The 13994-nt window shown below is 54.7% G+C and overlaps 1 protein-coding gene across 2 annotated transcripts; it reads right to left on the bottom strand.

Annotated features, from left to right (window-relative positions):
• Window positions 1–361: 361 nt before the first annotated feature.
• Window positions 362–5077, bottom strand: LOC119001112 (CMRF35-like molecule 6). 2 transcript variants are annotated; one of them, XR_005069489.1, is made up of 5 exons: window positions 4683–5077; window positions 3777–4121; window positions 1755–1872; window positions 792–931; window positions 510–589 (listed from the first exon to the last, which is right to left on the bottom strand). XR_005069489.1 is itself a non-coding variant. In XM_037066301.1 (4 exons), the coding sequence occupies exons 1-4, from the start codon at window positions 4741–4743 to the stop codon at window positions 445–447; spliced, it is 672 nt and encodes a 223-aa protein (XP_036922196.1). In that variant the 5' UTR covers window positions 4744–5077; the 3' UTR covers window positions 362–444. The 2 variants fall into 2 exon arrangements, 1 of the variants encoding a protein (XP_036922196.1); XM_037066301.1 differs by lacking the exon at window positions 792–931 and having other exon boundaries at window positions 362–592.
• Between the last annotated feature and the right edge of the window lie 8917 nt (window positions 5078–13994).

The raw sequence follows: 13994 nt of genomic DNA, 5'->3' as shown, positions 1-13994 counted from the left end.
CCTACACAATGCTATATGTCAGTTATATTTAAATGAAGCTGAAAAAGTAAAAATAAAGTAACCTCGGGAACTTTTAAACATATATGCTATACTCTGGAAATACCTATGATTATATGGGGCAAAACCATGAAGAAAACACAGCGAGGATGAATGTGAAGCTCTGGGTCGGCTCCCCCAGCGGAGAACTTAGGGCTACAGAACTATCGATGATGTTTATTAGTGACACTGCAAGGGGACACGCAAAGGTTGGAAGGCACACCTGGCTTCATGAGTATGCATTACTAGGTATATTTTTGTATGTCCAGTCCATTGCAAGAAAAATCTTTCTAATCCATTTACAGAATGTTCGGGCAAAAACATGGACAATGACACTGGATTTATTAGTCACAAGGTCATTCCCGTCCCGGGCTGTGTCCTTGGCCGGAGCATCAGTGGCAACAGGTGTTACTGGTTCTCAGAATGGGGCGGCCCACCCCGCCCTGAGCACCCCTGAGGCCTGTTCACCCAGAGGACGGCCCCCAGCATGCTCAGGAGCAGGGGCAGCTTCAGGAAGACCAGGAGCAGGAAGCGGACGCTGCTGAGCAGGGCCCTGCAGGGGACACAGTAACACCCAGTGAGCCACCTCCTCAGGGGACGGCCCTGGTGCTGTCCACTTTCCCCTTGTCCCTCAGCCCAGGTCCTGAGGCCACAGGACCCTATGGCCACACGGTCCCTATAAAGGCCACAGGGTCGCTATAAAGATCAACCACAGATGACAGGGCAGCCCCACTTGAAGGACCACTGTCCCCCGCCTCTCCGGCCAGCACTTGCCCTTGAAGATTGGGACTGTGGATAGGGGAAGCGCTGCCATTAGCCCAGGGGTTCAGGTGGACCCCAGGCCCAGGAGAAAGGTGTGTCCTCAGCCCTCCCCGTGCACAGGTCGCCCCACCTGCGGTAAGGAATCGACAGTGTGCATGGTGGTTGGACATCTGCTCTCCTGAAGCCTTCATAACCCGCAGGGTACAGACTGTTCTAGTTTCTTCACAGCAGGTAATCGCACCTGGCCATTATCTCCCAAACATTAGCACTGATGGAGATTTAGTGGCTGCCGATGGAAGGAGGGAATGAACCCCGCTCAACTCCCACCTTCCTCAGAGGCCTGTGTTCTTCACCGGGACGGTCGACACTGTGACCCAGCTTGGGGAGGCCACTAGCCCCAGGGCTCCTGCTCCCTGCCCTGGCCTGGGCCTGAGTCCCAGAGGGCCTTGCTCTTGCTCCTCCCTCTGCGGGCACCTGAGTGCCCCCCCCAAACCCTGCTGGTGTCCATCAGAGGGCCGCCCATCAGCGAGTCCTCCCTGTAATGAACAGCGGCCTCAGCTCTCCCCAGCCCCGTCGTCCCCTCAAGCCTCCACCGTGAGCAGGCTTACTGGCAGCAGCGTGGGTGTGGGACTGTTCCTTGTTGATTCCACCCCTCAGAACATAACCTCTGTCGGAGAGCCATGCTGTTTGGGCGGCTCACGCTGCACCCCAAAGCTGAGAGTAGGGCCCGCCACGCAGCAGGAGCCTCATAGGTGGGTGTGAGGTCGATGAATAAAAGGGGCTGGGAAAGGAAATAAAACCACCCTCCCCAACCTCCCTCCCACTCCTGTCTAGAGGAGAATCCACCAGGTAGCGAAATTCCAGGAGGCAGGTGCACTTACCCGGGGTGCTGGTGGGGATCAGGCGTCTCCGGCCTCGTCGGGTGCTGGTGGGGATCAGGCGTCTCCGGCCTCGTCGGGTGCTGGTGGGGATCAGGCGTCTCCGGCCTCGTCGTATTGAGCAAGGTGGTCTCTGGCAGGGAGGAGGAGGGCGGGCCCAGGGTGCTGTTGAAGATCTTCCATGTGGGCAAGGGGGCTGAAGGAGAAGCACATGTCAGGCCCTGTGTTGTCTCCCCCCACACACTCCAGGCCTCCCACTCTTTCAGCCACGAGGCTCTGACTCAACCAGTCCAGGCCCCTCAGGCCATCTGGAAGGATGTGTTGTGTCCACACCCCCCCCTTGTGGCCACAGCCAGGCCAGACCTGTTCCTGGACCCCTCCGGGGCCCTCTCCAGGGGCCCTGTGGCCTGGTGGCACATTCAGATGCAGAGTCGCCCTGCTCAACAGAGGGTGTGAGTGTCTGTCACACCCCATCCACTCCTGGCTCCTCCTTGTCCGCCCTGCAGGGGATGGGCTGGCATTTACTCTGTAGCGGCTGACCAGAGCGGTTAGGTGGCCGGGGCCCACAGGCAGGGCTGATGGCTTGGTGAGACTCACAGGCAACAGGGGCGCACAGTGGGGTCAACCCTGAAGGACGGGACCCCACAATCTCTTAGAACAGGCTGCCGTCTGAATGTTTGTGTGCCCCAGATTGTTGCATTGGGAACCCCACGCCCAGTGGGATGGGATTAGGAGGTCGCTGGAGGCAGCCAGGTCATGAGGGTGGAGCCCTCATCAAGGGGACTAGCGTCCTGATAAGGGAGGGCCGGCCACCACACAGGTGCGGCAAGACTGCAGCCCGGAGCAGGGCCCTCACCCACAGGCTGGCCCCCGAGTCAGGCTTCTCCTCCGGAACAGTGAGCATCACATCTCTGTGGTGGGTGAGCTACCAGTCCATGGTGTTTTGTTGTGGCAGTGCGCCCAGAATGTCCACTCAGTCCCCCACACTGTCAGCCAGGCTTACGGCCCCCACAGGCCACCACGGGGCCGTCCTCTCTGGAAGAGGACATGAGCAGAAAGAAAGATCTAGAGAGACACGGTGAGTGAGCCCCCATAGAACGTGGCCTGCCCTGGAGGCCACTGGACAAACCCCTCCCCCTGACACACCCAGAGGTCTCAGTGGGGTCTCGGTTCCTCTGTCTTAAATAGGAACTCACAAGGGGCACCGAGGAGCCTCGCAGGTGAGAACATGAGCATGAGAAACTGGGAACCTCAAGAAGGAAGTGGGCAGAGCCGGGGACCAAGACGGAAGAAGAGTACAAGGGAAAGATCTGTGGGCTAAGTCAGGTGCTCTTAACTCGGAAACAGGCGCAGCGATCTGGCAAAGGAGAGTTACTGGGAGAATGTGGAGCAAGTTCAGGGGTGTAACACCGGAGAGCCTGCTCCACCCTCTTTCTTCTCCTTTGTCTGAGGGAGGTAATGTCGGGGTGTCTCCAGGCTAACCTCTCGGGAGCACAAGGTCTCAGAGAAAGTGGGGAAGAAGCAGGGTCAGCCCTAAGGGTTAGGGCGGTCCCCCAAATGCCCCAGGAGCCCTGCACAGGGGCCCAGGGGTTCTCCTGAGCCCCTCTCATGGTCGCTGCAGATGCCCAGGACCACGGCCATGAGGTTGGTGCCCGGGAGCCACCCACAGTGATGTCCTCTCACAGACCAGGTCCAGGACGGCCTGTGGTGAGAGAAGTGTCCCAGCCATGCCGTCCCCATAGGGATGAGAAGAGCAGGGAGAGACACGGGGTCCTCTTCAGAGTGGACATGGCTCTCATGAGGACCAGAGGGCAGCATGTCCCTGGAGTCTGGCCGTTCTCACCCAGCTCCACCCAGGAGAAACCCAGGCTGGACCCTGTGTCAGGGCGCGGCGCTCAGAGGTCTGTAACAGCCAGAGGTGTGTTTGTGGGTGTGCAACTGTGTGCAGACAACACAGCACACACACACTGTGTCCCGATCACCGCCTTCCCCCCTCAGCCCACCCTGCTCTTCAGTTCCACGCCTGTCCTGACTGACAGGGTGACCAAGTGCAGGTCAGGCAGCCTGGCACCGGGACAAGGGCGGGGGCGGGCGGCTCACCTGGGGACACAATCACCTCAACCTCGAAGTTGGGGTCCACAATTCTTTGGTTAAGTGATACAGCGATCCCACACCAGTATTTGCCTGCATCATGCTTTGTGAGTCTCTCGAAGGTCACAGTGAAGGTGAGGTTTGCTGGATGGTCCCTGATGGACACACGGCCATTGCTGACTTCTCTCTCTGACTCCGAGGTCTCCACAATCTTGTTCTTCAACACAGGTGTACATGGGTTTTCACACCAGTATTTCTTATTTCCTCTGAACTTCTCCTCGTACCGACACTGCACACTCAGGGATTCCCCCACGGTGCCCCTCACGGTGTGGGGGCCGCTCAGGGACAAAGAGCCTGGAAGACACAGCCCAGTCCCCACTTCTCACCAGATGAGCCCGGGTTGCGGTGCCCTGGGGTCCAGGCCTCTCAAGGGCCCTCAGGGCTGAGTCCATGGCAGGAGACAGGCCGTTCCTCCTACTAGGTGAGGGGTGAGGGGGAAGTAGCCCCCTCCTCCCAGAGGGGACCCAGGGAGAGGGCGTCCTTAGAGACAAGAAGGGCCATGATGGGTAAAAACTGGGTGTGTGCACAGGTGTGCATGTGTGTGCACGGGTGTGTGTGAGTGTATGGGGAGTGTACCAAGGCCACATCTCGCTTATGACAGTTAAGGTGACAACCACAGACCCTCTCTCACTGGTGCCACTCTGTCTAGCACAGTGGATGAGACTTGCCTGCTTTGCACATTAAATCCTTGGGTCACTGCTGAGACAGGTGCTGGCCACTCCTGGAAGCTTCTCCGCCTCCCCTCTTCTCCCTGCCCTGTCCTTCCTTCCTGTCGGGCTGCTCCCCACCCACCGCCAACAGGTCCTTCTTTCCCACTCTGGGCCGAGCTCCCGGCCAGGGCCCAGCCCCACTCACCTGTGGCCTGGAGGAGGAACATAGCAGATGGCAGCCATGTGGCCCAGACCCTCGGGGTCATTGCTCCAGCACAGACACAACCAAGGGCGACCGCACCAAGCCCTCTGTGTGGACAAGGTCCAGCCTCCCACAGAGGGCTTGATGTCCCGTGTCTGCTTCTGCTTTGCTGGGCCTCTCTGCTTCCTTGCCCAGCCCCGGTCCAGTTTGGTGCTGGAGCTGGTTGAGAGCAGGAAGCCTAGGGCTAGAAGCTGCACAGGCCTGCAGGGACCTCGGCTTCGCTCGACCTGGATGACGGACCAGGGCCCGTGTTCTGCAGGGAGGTGCAGCCCCTCCTCAGAGCACACAGCTGCTCCTCCCTCGGCCACACACGGCTCCCCACAGCAGAGCTAGGCTGGGACATTTCCTCCGTGGCCAGGTGTCCCCACCCTCTGTGATATGTCACTTCCTTGTGGTCAGGATAGACAGTTCTGCAAGGGAAGGCCAGACCTTTTCATCCCCTCTGGCCTTGGCGGTGACACAGAGGTGTCGTGACCCCCCAACAGGTGGCCCCAGGCACCCAGGAGAGCTCTGACCCCGTGGGAACCCCACTCTTCTTCCCACACAGGTTGGCACGATGGCCTCAGGTGCCTCCAAAGCTCTCACCTTGGTCCTGGGGTTCCACCCGAGGCCGTGTCTCCCTGCTGTGTTTCCCTGTTCTGCGACATGGATGTGACGCGGCCAACACTCTTTCACTTGTCCTTCCCCCGAAAGCTCCACTGTGAGGCCCCGGACAGAGGCGCAGGGTTGGGGGGCAGGGCACAGAGGGCTCGGAGGTGTGAGACGTTGCCTGGAATGTGAGGGGCCCTTCAAAGTGGAGACTGGGCCTTGCCTCTGCATCCGATGGCACAGAGAGGCCTGTCTGCCCGAGGCCCTGGCTGCTGGTGGCCCTTCGGGGGTCACAGGGCCTCTCTGAGGGGCAGAGATGGGCCGGCCCTTCCCAGGAGGTGGGGAGGCAGGTCTGTCCTAACCCAGCCACGTGGCCCAGACCCTCGGGGTCATTTGTTCTCATGTCCTCACCAGATGGGCCCGGGTTGGGGTGCCCTGGGGTGCAGGTCCCTTAAGGTCCCTCAGGGCTGGAGTCCAGGACAGGAGACAGGCCTTTCCTCACAGCAGGTGAGGGGAGAGGAGGAAGTAGCTCCTTGTTCTCACGACACAATGGCTGTGGGGCCCATTTACCCCGGAAAAGGCGGGGAGGCGGGACAAGATGCAGGGCCTGTTTTAACGTCTCTCCTGGGTCACCCTGGTTCTCAGCCTCGTGCTGCACAGTCCAGGTCTGTGCACGTCCCCTCGAAACCCTCTCAACGCCCACTAACAGCCCCAGGGCGGCCGCCACCCGAACCCTGCCACACGGGTCCTTCTGTCCCCACTCCCCATCAGTCCTCACTGGAGCGCTCTGAGCTGCCCTTCCCCCTCTTTTTCCTCTGACACGCAGGTGTCCTCTGTCCTCTGAACACTGTGGTGACATCCTTCTTCTCCTAATGCCCCCAGTGCCCTTTCCCTCTCTTCCCCCCTCATCAGCAAGGGTCAGCAGAGGTCAAGGGCAGTCAACATCACTCCTCGCTGCACATCCTTCCGGTGAAGCCCACTCCCCTCACTTGGCCTCCACGGCCCAAGTGGGCCTGGCTGGGGTCTCCCTCGCCCGCCCCAAAGTGACGTCCCTCCCTGGGCCTCGGCACCTGCTCTTCACTCTCCTGCCTCCCTTCCCAGTTCTCTCCCTGCTTGTCTCTCCTTGTCCTTCACGTTCCACGGGTCACTCTGCTTGTCAGTGACCCCTGTTTCTTTCCTCCACAGTCCACCAAATAGAGTTGCAGGTTTCCTTTGGGTAGTTCCTCCCCATCCCCCCCACTAGCATGTAGCTTGTGGCATTTGTCCCTGAATGAATGACCCAGTGCCCAGCTTCAGTGCGTGACAAATAGTTGGCTAACGAGAAATATTTGCTGAGTCTGGCTTTGGGTGAATGAGTGAGTGAGTCGGCTGCCAAGACTGGCCCTAGGCAAGCGTGGTCCCCTTACATTAGATAATATCTACCTGTGTAATGAATCCCCCAAAACTTAGCGGCTGAAAACATTTTTTGTGTCACCCTTCCTAAGAGGCAAATACCTGAGTGCTGACCTGGGTCATTCTGGCTCAGGGTGTCTCTCTCACGGAGCTGTAGGCAGGGTGTTGGCCAGGGCTGCCCTTCCCTGAAGGCCGGACTGGGGTGGGAGGGCCTGTTTCCAACAGGGCTCCCTCCACGGCTGTTGACAGGAGGCCTTGGGTCCTTGCTCAGGGAAGCTGATGGGGCGCCCTGGCCGGTGTGGTTGGGTTGGTCAGCCTGTCGTCCCCCACACCAAAAGGTTGTGGGTTTAATTCCCTGTCAGGGCACATACCTAGGTTTCAGGTTTGATCCCCAGGAGGCAACCAATGGGGGCTCCTCTCTCACATCAATGTCTCTCTCTCTCCCTCGTTCTCTCTCTCTCTCTCTCTCTCTCTCTCTCTCTCCTAGGTAGGGGGGAAATATAGAGCTGATTGAGTGACTTCGTGATATCACAACTAGCTTCTCCCAGAGAGAAAGATCCAAGAGAGAGCCTATTTTATGACCCGTCCCTGGAAGTCATATACCATTGCTTCTGCCACGTCCACGGAACCCAAGACCCACCTCGATATGGCGCTGAAGGGACCCACACAAGGGTGCGACCATCTGATCTGGGTGGTGGCCACACAAGAAGAGTCACTTTCTAAAATTTCAGGGAGTTATATGTTTATGATTTGCATAACTTTGTTTTACGTGTGAGTGGATGCTCATTGGCACCAATTCAATGCCAATAAGAATCCCTATTTGGGGATGGTGAAGAAGGAAAGTTTATTCAATGCAAAACGGCTCAACTGTGATACGGCCGGATGTAGAACATCCGAGGGGCCCTGCAGCCCTGAGACCAGGCCCTTCTTGGGCTAGACAGCCCTGCTCTGCTTCTCCACGGCCTGCTCTGCTCTGTGCCAGTCTGCTTTGCACTGGGCTGATCAGCTCCGCTCCACCGGGGAAACCTAGTCCCCTTCCCAGCGTGGCAGGGGCAGCTGCCCTCCACAGGCTGGCTTACAGGGCTAGAAGTCCCCACTGCCGGTCCCTGATTGGTCCATCCTCATGAAAATGAGGGCTCTCAATCCTTGAAGTTTGATTGGCCCAAAAGGCACTGTCCTGATTGGCTAGAATAGAGCTGCCCTGACTGGTCATAGCTGCACAGATCTGATTAGATGGGGGAAGCCTCAGTCCTACTGGTCGAATTAGGATTCCAGGAAACCTTGATAAAGGCTGGCTCAGATGGCCGCAGCACAATGCAGAGCTGGGCAGTTCAGTTCAGGCTCCTCCACGTGGGGCAATTTGAGTGAGGAGCCCCTGTGCAGACATAGCTTCTAGGCTCTGTGTTCTTTGTTTTTTTTTTTTATTTATTTTATTGATTATGCTATTACAGTTGTCCCATTCCCCCCTTCATTCCACTTTGCCCTGCATACCCCTTCCCACCCACATTCCCCCCACTTTAGTTCATGTCCATGGGTTATACATATAAGTTCTTTAGATTCTATATTTCCCATACTATTCTTGCCCTCCCCTGTCTATTTTCTACCTACCATTTACGCTACTTGTTCTCTGTACTTGTACAGAGAAAGGTAGCTACTTGTACGCTACCTTTCCCCCTCTCTCCCCCTCCCACTCCCCTGTTGATAAGCCTCCATGTGGTGTCCATATTTGTGGTTCTGTTCCTGTTCTAGTTGTTTGCTTAGTTTGCTTTTGTTTTTCTTTTAGGTGTGGTTGTCAGTGATTGTGAGTTTGCTGTCATTTTACTGTTCATATTTTTTATCTTCCTTTTCTTAGCTAAATCTATTTAACATTTCATATAATAAGGGCTTGGTGATGATGAACTCCTTTAACTTGATCTTATCTCAGAAGCACTCTATCTGCCCTTCCATTCTAAATGAAAGCTTTGCTGGGTAGAGCAATCTTGGATGTAGGTCTTTGGATTTCATGACTTGAAATACTTCATTTCAGCCCCTTCTTGCCTGTAAGGTCTCTTTTGAGAAATCAGCTGACAGTCTGATGGGCACTCTTTTGTAGGTGACTGTCCCCTTATGTCTTGCTGCTTCTAGGATCCTCTCCTTCATTTTAATCTTGGCTAATGTAATTATGATGTGCCTTGGTGTGTTCCTTCTTGGGTCCAACTTCTTTGGGACTCTCTGAGCTTCCTGGATTTCCTGGAAGTCTATTTCCTTTGCCAGACTGGGGAAGTTCTCCTTTATTATTTGTTCAAATACGTTTTCCACTCGTGGCTGTTCCTCTCCCCTTCTGGTACCCCTATAATTCAGATGTTGGAACATTTAAAGATGTCCTGGAGGTTCCTAAGCCTCTCCTCATTTTTTGAATTCTTGTTTCTTCATTGTTTTCTGGTTGGATGTTTCTTCCTTCAGGTCCACACCATTGATTTGACTCTCAGTTTCCTTCCCATCACTATTGGTTCCCTGTACATTGTCTTTTATTTCATTTAGTGCAACCTTCATTTTTTCATCTAATTTGTGACCAAATTCAACCAATTCTGTGAGCATCCTGATCACCAGTATTTTGAACTGTACATTTGATAGGTTGGCTATCTCTTCATCCCTTAGTTGTATTTTTCCTGGACCTTTGATCTATTCTTTCATTTAGGCCATTTTTTTCTGTCTTGACACACCTGTTCATGGTGAGGGGTGGAGCCTTAGGTGTTCACCAGGGTGGGGCAACCCACGTCGCTGGGTTGTGACGCTGTATGTGGGAGCAGGTTCGAGAGGGAACACTGGTGCTTGCTCTGCTCTCTGTTGGATTTCGGTCACTTCCCCTGCTTCCCACAACCAAAGTGGGCCCTTCTGGTGCTGATTCCCAGTGGATGGGTTTGTGTACGTTCTAGGCCCCTCTGGGTCTCTCCAACGACCTCTCCTGTGAGGCTGGGAGTTTCTCCTGCTGCCACCACAACCCCCACAGGTGTTTTCAATCGGTGGTTTGAGGCTTTATTTCCCCGAGCTGGGGCCCTGGGTTGTGCGGTCCATCCTGCTTCCCACTTGTTCCTCCTGGTTTATCTGCACGGGAATGTGGGACCACCCGGTCTGCAATGCACCACCTCGCCGGGTCCGCCTGCTGCTGCCTCGCCGTGAGTCCTCTCTGCCTGGCCGCCCGTCTCCGCCCCTCCATCCGGTCTGGGTGAGTGTTTCTTCTTTAACTCCTTGGTTGTCAGACTTCCATACAGTTCAATTTTCCATCAGTTCTAGTTGTTTTTTGCTTCTAAATTGTCGTTGTCCTTCTTTTGGTCGTGCGAGGAGGCTCAGTGTGTCTGCCTACGCCTCCATCTTGGCCGGAAGTTATAATCTCTTTGTTTTTTTATTTGAACCCTGTTAGCCACCGGGAACCCTCCTAGCAGGTGTCCTGCTTTTCCCTGTAGAGTTCACACACGTTATACTTCAGTAAAAGGAATAAAAAACCCAAGCAGGAAATTATACCTCTCTTATCATTTATCGGTCTTTTTTCACATAGCAAAAAGTATATATATATTTCTTTCAACTACCTTGCCAGCAGATCAGAGAGTAAACAAACTGACCAGAAGTGCATTGTAAGTGATGACATCAGGATCTGAACCCAGAATCCTCTTGCTGACTGCCCAGGTGTCCTTCCGCCACACCCACTGTGACTCTGCAGGGGAGAGAATAGCCAATAAAACACAATCTTCAGGTGCAGGAAGCAGAAGAGAGGGTTTGTTAGGCCGCTGGTGCCATGGTAACCCGAACTGAGAACGTTCACAGGGAGTCAGCGCTTGCTAGGTCCTCTCCACTCACCACTCTCTCTCCCGGCTCTCTTACTTCTTCAGGGAACCTTCCTCCTCCAAAAACACTTTCTGAACTAAACACTGCTTCCGCCAACCCCTGGCTGCGCCCGTAGACTGAAAGGCCCACAGTCGAACTCAAGCAACAGCAATTAGGGAAAGCCTGTGTGACTTCAAGTCTGAGTCTGTGTTGTGACGGTTAACTTGGTGTCAGCTCCACTGGCCTTGGTGCCCAGATTGAGCTTTATTTCCGGGTGTGTCCGGTGAGTGTGTCTATGCGGGTGACATTAGCATTTGAATCCGCTGGAAGTGGGTGGGTCTCCCCCACCAGTTTGGGCCTGAACAGAATGACCAGCAGAGGAAGGAGGAAGTCGCCCCTTCCTGCCCGACCTCCTCAGCTGGAACTTGGATCTCTCCCTGCCCTTGGCGGTCCTGGTTGTAGACCTTCAAACTTGGCCCGGATGACACAGCCAGCTTGCCTGGGCTTCCAGCTCGCGGACAGCGGATGACGGTCCTCCTCAAACTCTGTGAATTATAAGGAATCGGTTCACTGCATGTACCTCCTGTTGGTTCTGTTTCTCTAGAGAACCCTAATACGCGTGTGCACCTGGCCCTGGGGGAATTTACATCCGCAAACCTCAAGCCTGCACGTGAGGACCTAACTCAGGAAGCTCCATGGGGGGACTCAACCTCGAAATGCCGCAAACCTCCCCTGCAAACATTTCCTGATTGATAAGCATCTGTAGTTCAAGGGCCTCCCGCGGAGTGACATAGAATAAAGAGTCTGAGAAGGCCACGGGCTGGGTCTCTCAGTCCGGTGATAATGGAGCAAAGCTAAAGTCAAAGCCAAGTGTCATTGCCTGTCCTCGGGCTGGAATCAGAAGGGCCTGCTTTGCTCCCCTCTGGCTTTCGGGGTCTCTGGGAGGTCCAGAGAGGCCTGGGCCACTTCGATTGATTTGTTCATTTGTTTGTTTGTTTAATTGTTTTGTGAATGTCTGAGGCAGGAAAACGTGTTTTGCTTACTTTTGGACAGTGACTTACTTATGAATTATGTATAATGTATTTCTTTTTTCCTTTTCAGTTACAGTTGGCACACCATATTACGTTAGTTTCAGGTGTACGATGTAGTGACTAGACGTTTAAATACCTTCGATAAGTCCAGTACCCACCTGACACCACGCTCATCGTTCACTTTTACTTTTGAAGCCCACGGCCTCTCAAAAAGGGAGATGTCAAAATAGGGTCACAAGAACGGTGGTATATATTAAATGTGTGAAGTACACAAATCAACTTTTTGATACCCAAGAGCCCATAAAGAATAATTAATCAGATTATGAAAAAGTGACTGTTGCTTTAAAAATCGAACTGACTGACTGTTTGGTAGGTGTAAAACGCACGTGTAAGGACCCAGCACAAACACTTCTGTTAGGACAGCCCTGCGGGGTGTATGTAATGTGACGCAGAGATGATGGTGAAGGCTAATTCTGAGGCCGTTCTTGGGAAGCCAGGCCAGGGCCAGACCGCAGGCTCTCCCAGGGCACCGCAGGATGGACCCCCAGCCCTCCCTACTCCCTGCCCATCTGTCTTCACCCTGCACCGGCTCCTTGTTTCTCACCCCTACAGCTGGCTTTTCCCACCCCTTCCCTGGCACTGATGCTAGTCAGCCCTCCCGTGTTCGTGGGGAGTAAGAAGCACCAACAACTGCCCCACACTTAGCTTCGAGCCAGCTGAACAGGCTCACCGAGGGCACTGGGTCTCCCTGCCTCTCCCTGCCTCTCCCTGCCTCTCCCTGCCTCTCCCTGCCTCTCCCAGGCAGTAAGGAATCGAGAAGGACCCTGTGGCTGCTGCTTCTCAATGAGTCTGAAGCCTTGGACTAGAATCAGGTGTGTCTTTGTTTTTCCTGCCTGGCTTGGTTCCCTCCCCTGGGTTCAATCTTTATAGCCTCAGTCTACTCCAGTCTGAACTGGCCACTGGTCTCCAGACCCTGGTTGACCCCTGAGCCCTGGCCCCCCTAATGTCTGAGTCCATACCTGGTTGGTCTTAGGGAGACAGGTGATCCCTACTCAGAGAGCCCAGGCTGATGAGAAGGACGTGGCTGGGGGAGTGGAGTCAGCCAGGAGGAAAGGCCAGCAGGATTCAGTGGGTCTGGGTTCTAACATTCATGGTGCCTTAGCTCAGGGTATTGAAATAAGCCCAGGAGGAGCCCAGCAGCTGAGAAGCAATCCTGTTGCAGATAGATTCTAAGTCCTTCAGGATGTCCATGGTGAAGCTCCGTAAGTGGGTGCTAGCGCCATCTCTTGGTAGCTTTAAGAACTGCCACAAGTGTACTCTGATTATCTTTGCTCTTTCCTATCCGTGAAGCAGGGAAACAGAAATGCTTCTCTGCTTGAGAATCAGGCTATGAGTCTGTCACTGACCGCCGCCCACCTCCCTCCAGACAGAGGGCTAGACCTCAAGGAGAGGCTCCAGCACCTTGGAAAAAAAGATCTTTGGTCTTGAGCTACATAGGTATGAGCTCAGGTTTGGACTTCCTTGCAAAAATTAAAATCACAGAAAGAGAAATAAGGCAAGTCCTCCAAAGATCCATCCCCTGAGGAGGGAGCCTAAGAACAATGCATGCAGAGGTCCAGGGGCACTGGGGCGTGCAGGAGGCGAGGCCCTCCACTGCCCAGCTGGCTGGCCTGAGTGAAAAGCTTTGACTGCTGACAGTCTGGGGAGGGCTTCTCAGGCTTTGCTTCCCAGTTCTGGGGCTGGTGCAAGGCTGAACCTGCAGGTAATTTTAGGGGACCTGTGTATGGAACTGAGAAGGTCCCCCTTGGCCCAGCTCTCCATGGTCAGCTCCTGGGCCAGAGCTCCCCCACCAGCAAGCCGTCTGACGGACATGAGGCTTGGGCGCGGGAGAAGGGTCCCAGCCAGGGAAACTGCATCTCTACCCAAGCTTCCAACTCTGTGGACTTTCCCTGTGGCCACGTCCCATACCCATGATGGCACTATCAGGACTGACAGGGAAGGAGAAAGAGAGGGAAACATCAGTGTGTGGTTGCCTCTTATGTGCCCCCTACTGGGGACCTGGCCCACAGCCCAGGCATATGCCCTGACTGGGAATTGAACCAATGACCCTTTGGTTCATAGGCCCGTGCTCAGTTCACTGAGCTGCACCAGCCAGGGCCAGGACTGATATTCTTAAGAGCCAACAGAACCCCCACATTGGCCCCACACCCTAGGGAGTAAAAGCTATCATGGTAGCAAAGTTCTGAAACTGTGCTCCTCACATCCAGACAATGAGTTACAAGCAATGACAGACCCTGAGTGTGGTGGCAGAGACCAACGCCCCCTCCAAGGTCTTGGGAGGCAGGCGTGGTGAGCACCCTCCCAACCCCATTAATTAATGTCTATTAATAGATAGTGATTACTATGCACTACTATGAATTATTGCTCTACTAGTAATCTCCAT

The sequence above is a fragment of the Sturnira hondurensis genome, unplaced genomic scaffold, assembly GCF_014824575.4.
Source record: "Sturnira hondurensis isolate 20B ecotype Veracruz unplaced genomic scaffold, ASM1482457v3 Scaffold0001221, whole genome shotgun sequence".
NCBI classification, from domain to species: domain Eukaryota; kingdom Metazoa; phylum Chordata; class Mammalia; order Chiroptera; family Phyllostomidae; genus Sturnira; species Sturnira hondurensis.
This window is presented reverse-complemented; position numbering and strand designations above follow the sequence as displayed.

What these genes read in the sequence shown, in the direction of transcription:
- LOC119001112 (XM_037066301.1), bottom strand. Translation starts at nt 4,743, where the DNA reads ATGACCCCGAGGGTCTGGGCCACATGGCTGCCATCTGCTATGTTCCTC. An exon ending in GTTCCTCCTCCAGGCCACAG is followed by an intron (nt 4,122 to 4,682) that starts GTGAGTGGGGCT and finishes TGTGTCTTCCAG; the next exon opens with GCTCTTTGTCCCTGAGCGGC. An exon ending in CCTGATCCCCACCAGCACCC is followed by an intron (nt 593 to 1,754) that starts GACGAGGCCGGA and finishes CTGTGTCCCCTG; the next exon opens with CAGGGCCCTGCTCAGCAGCG.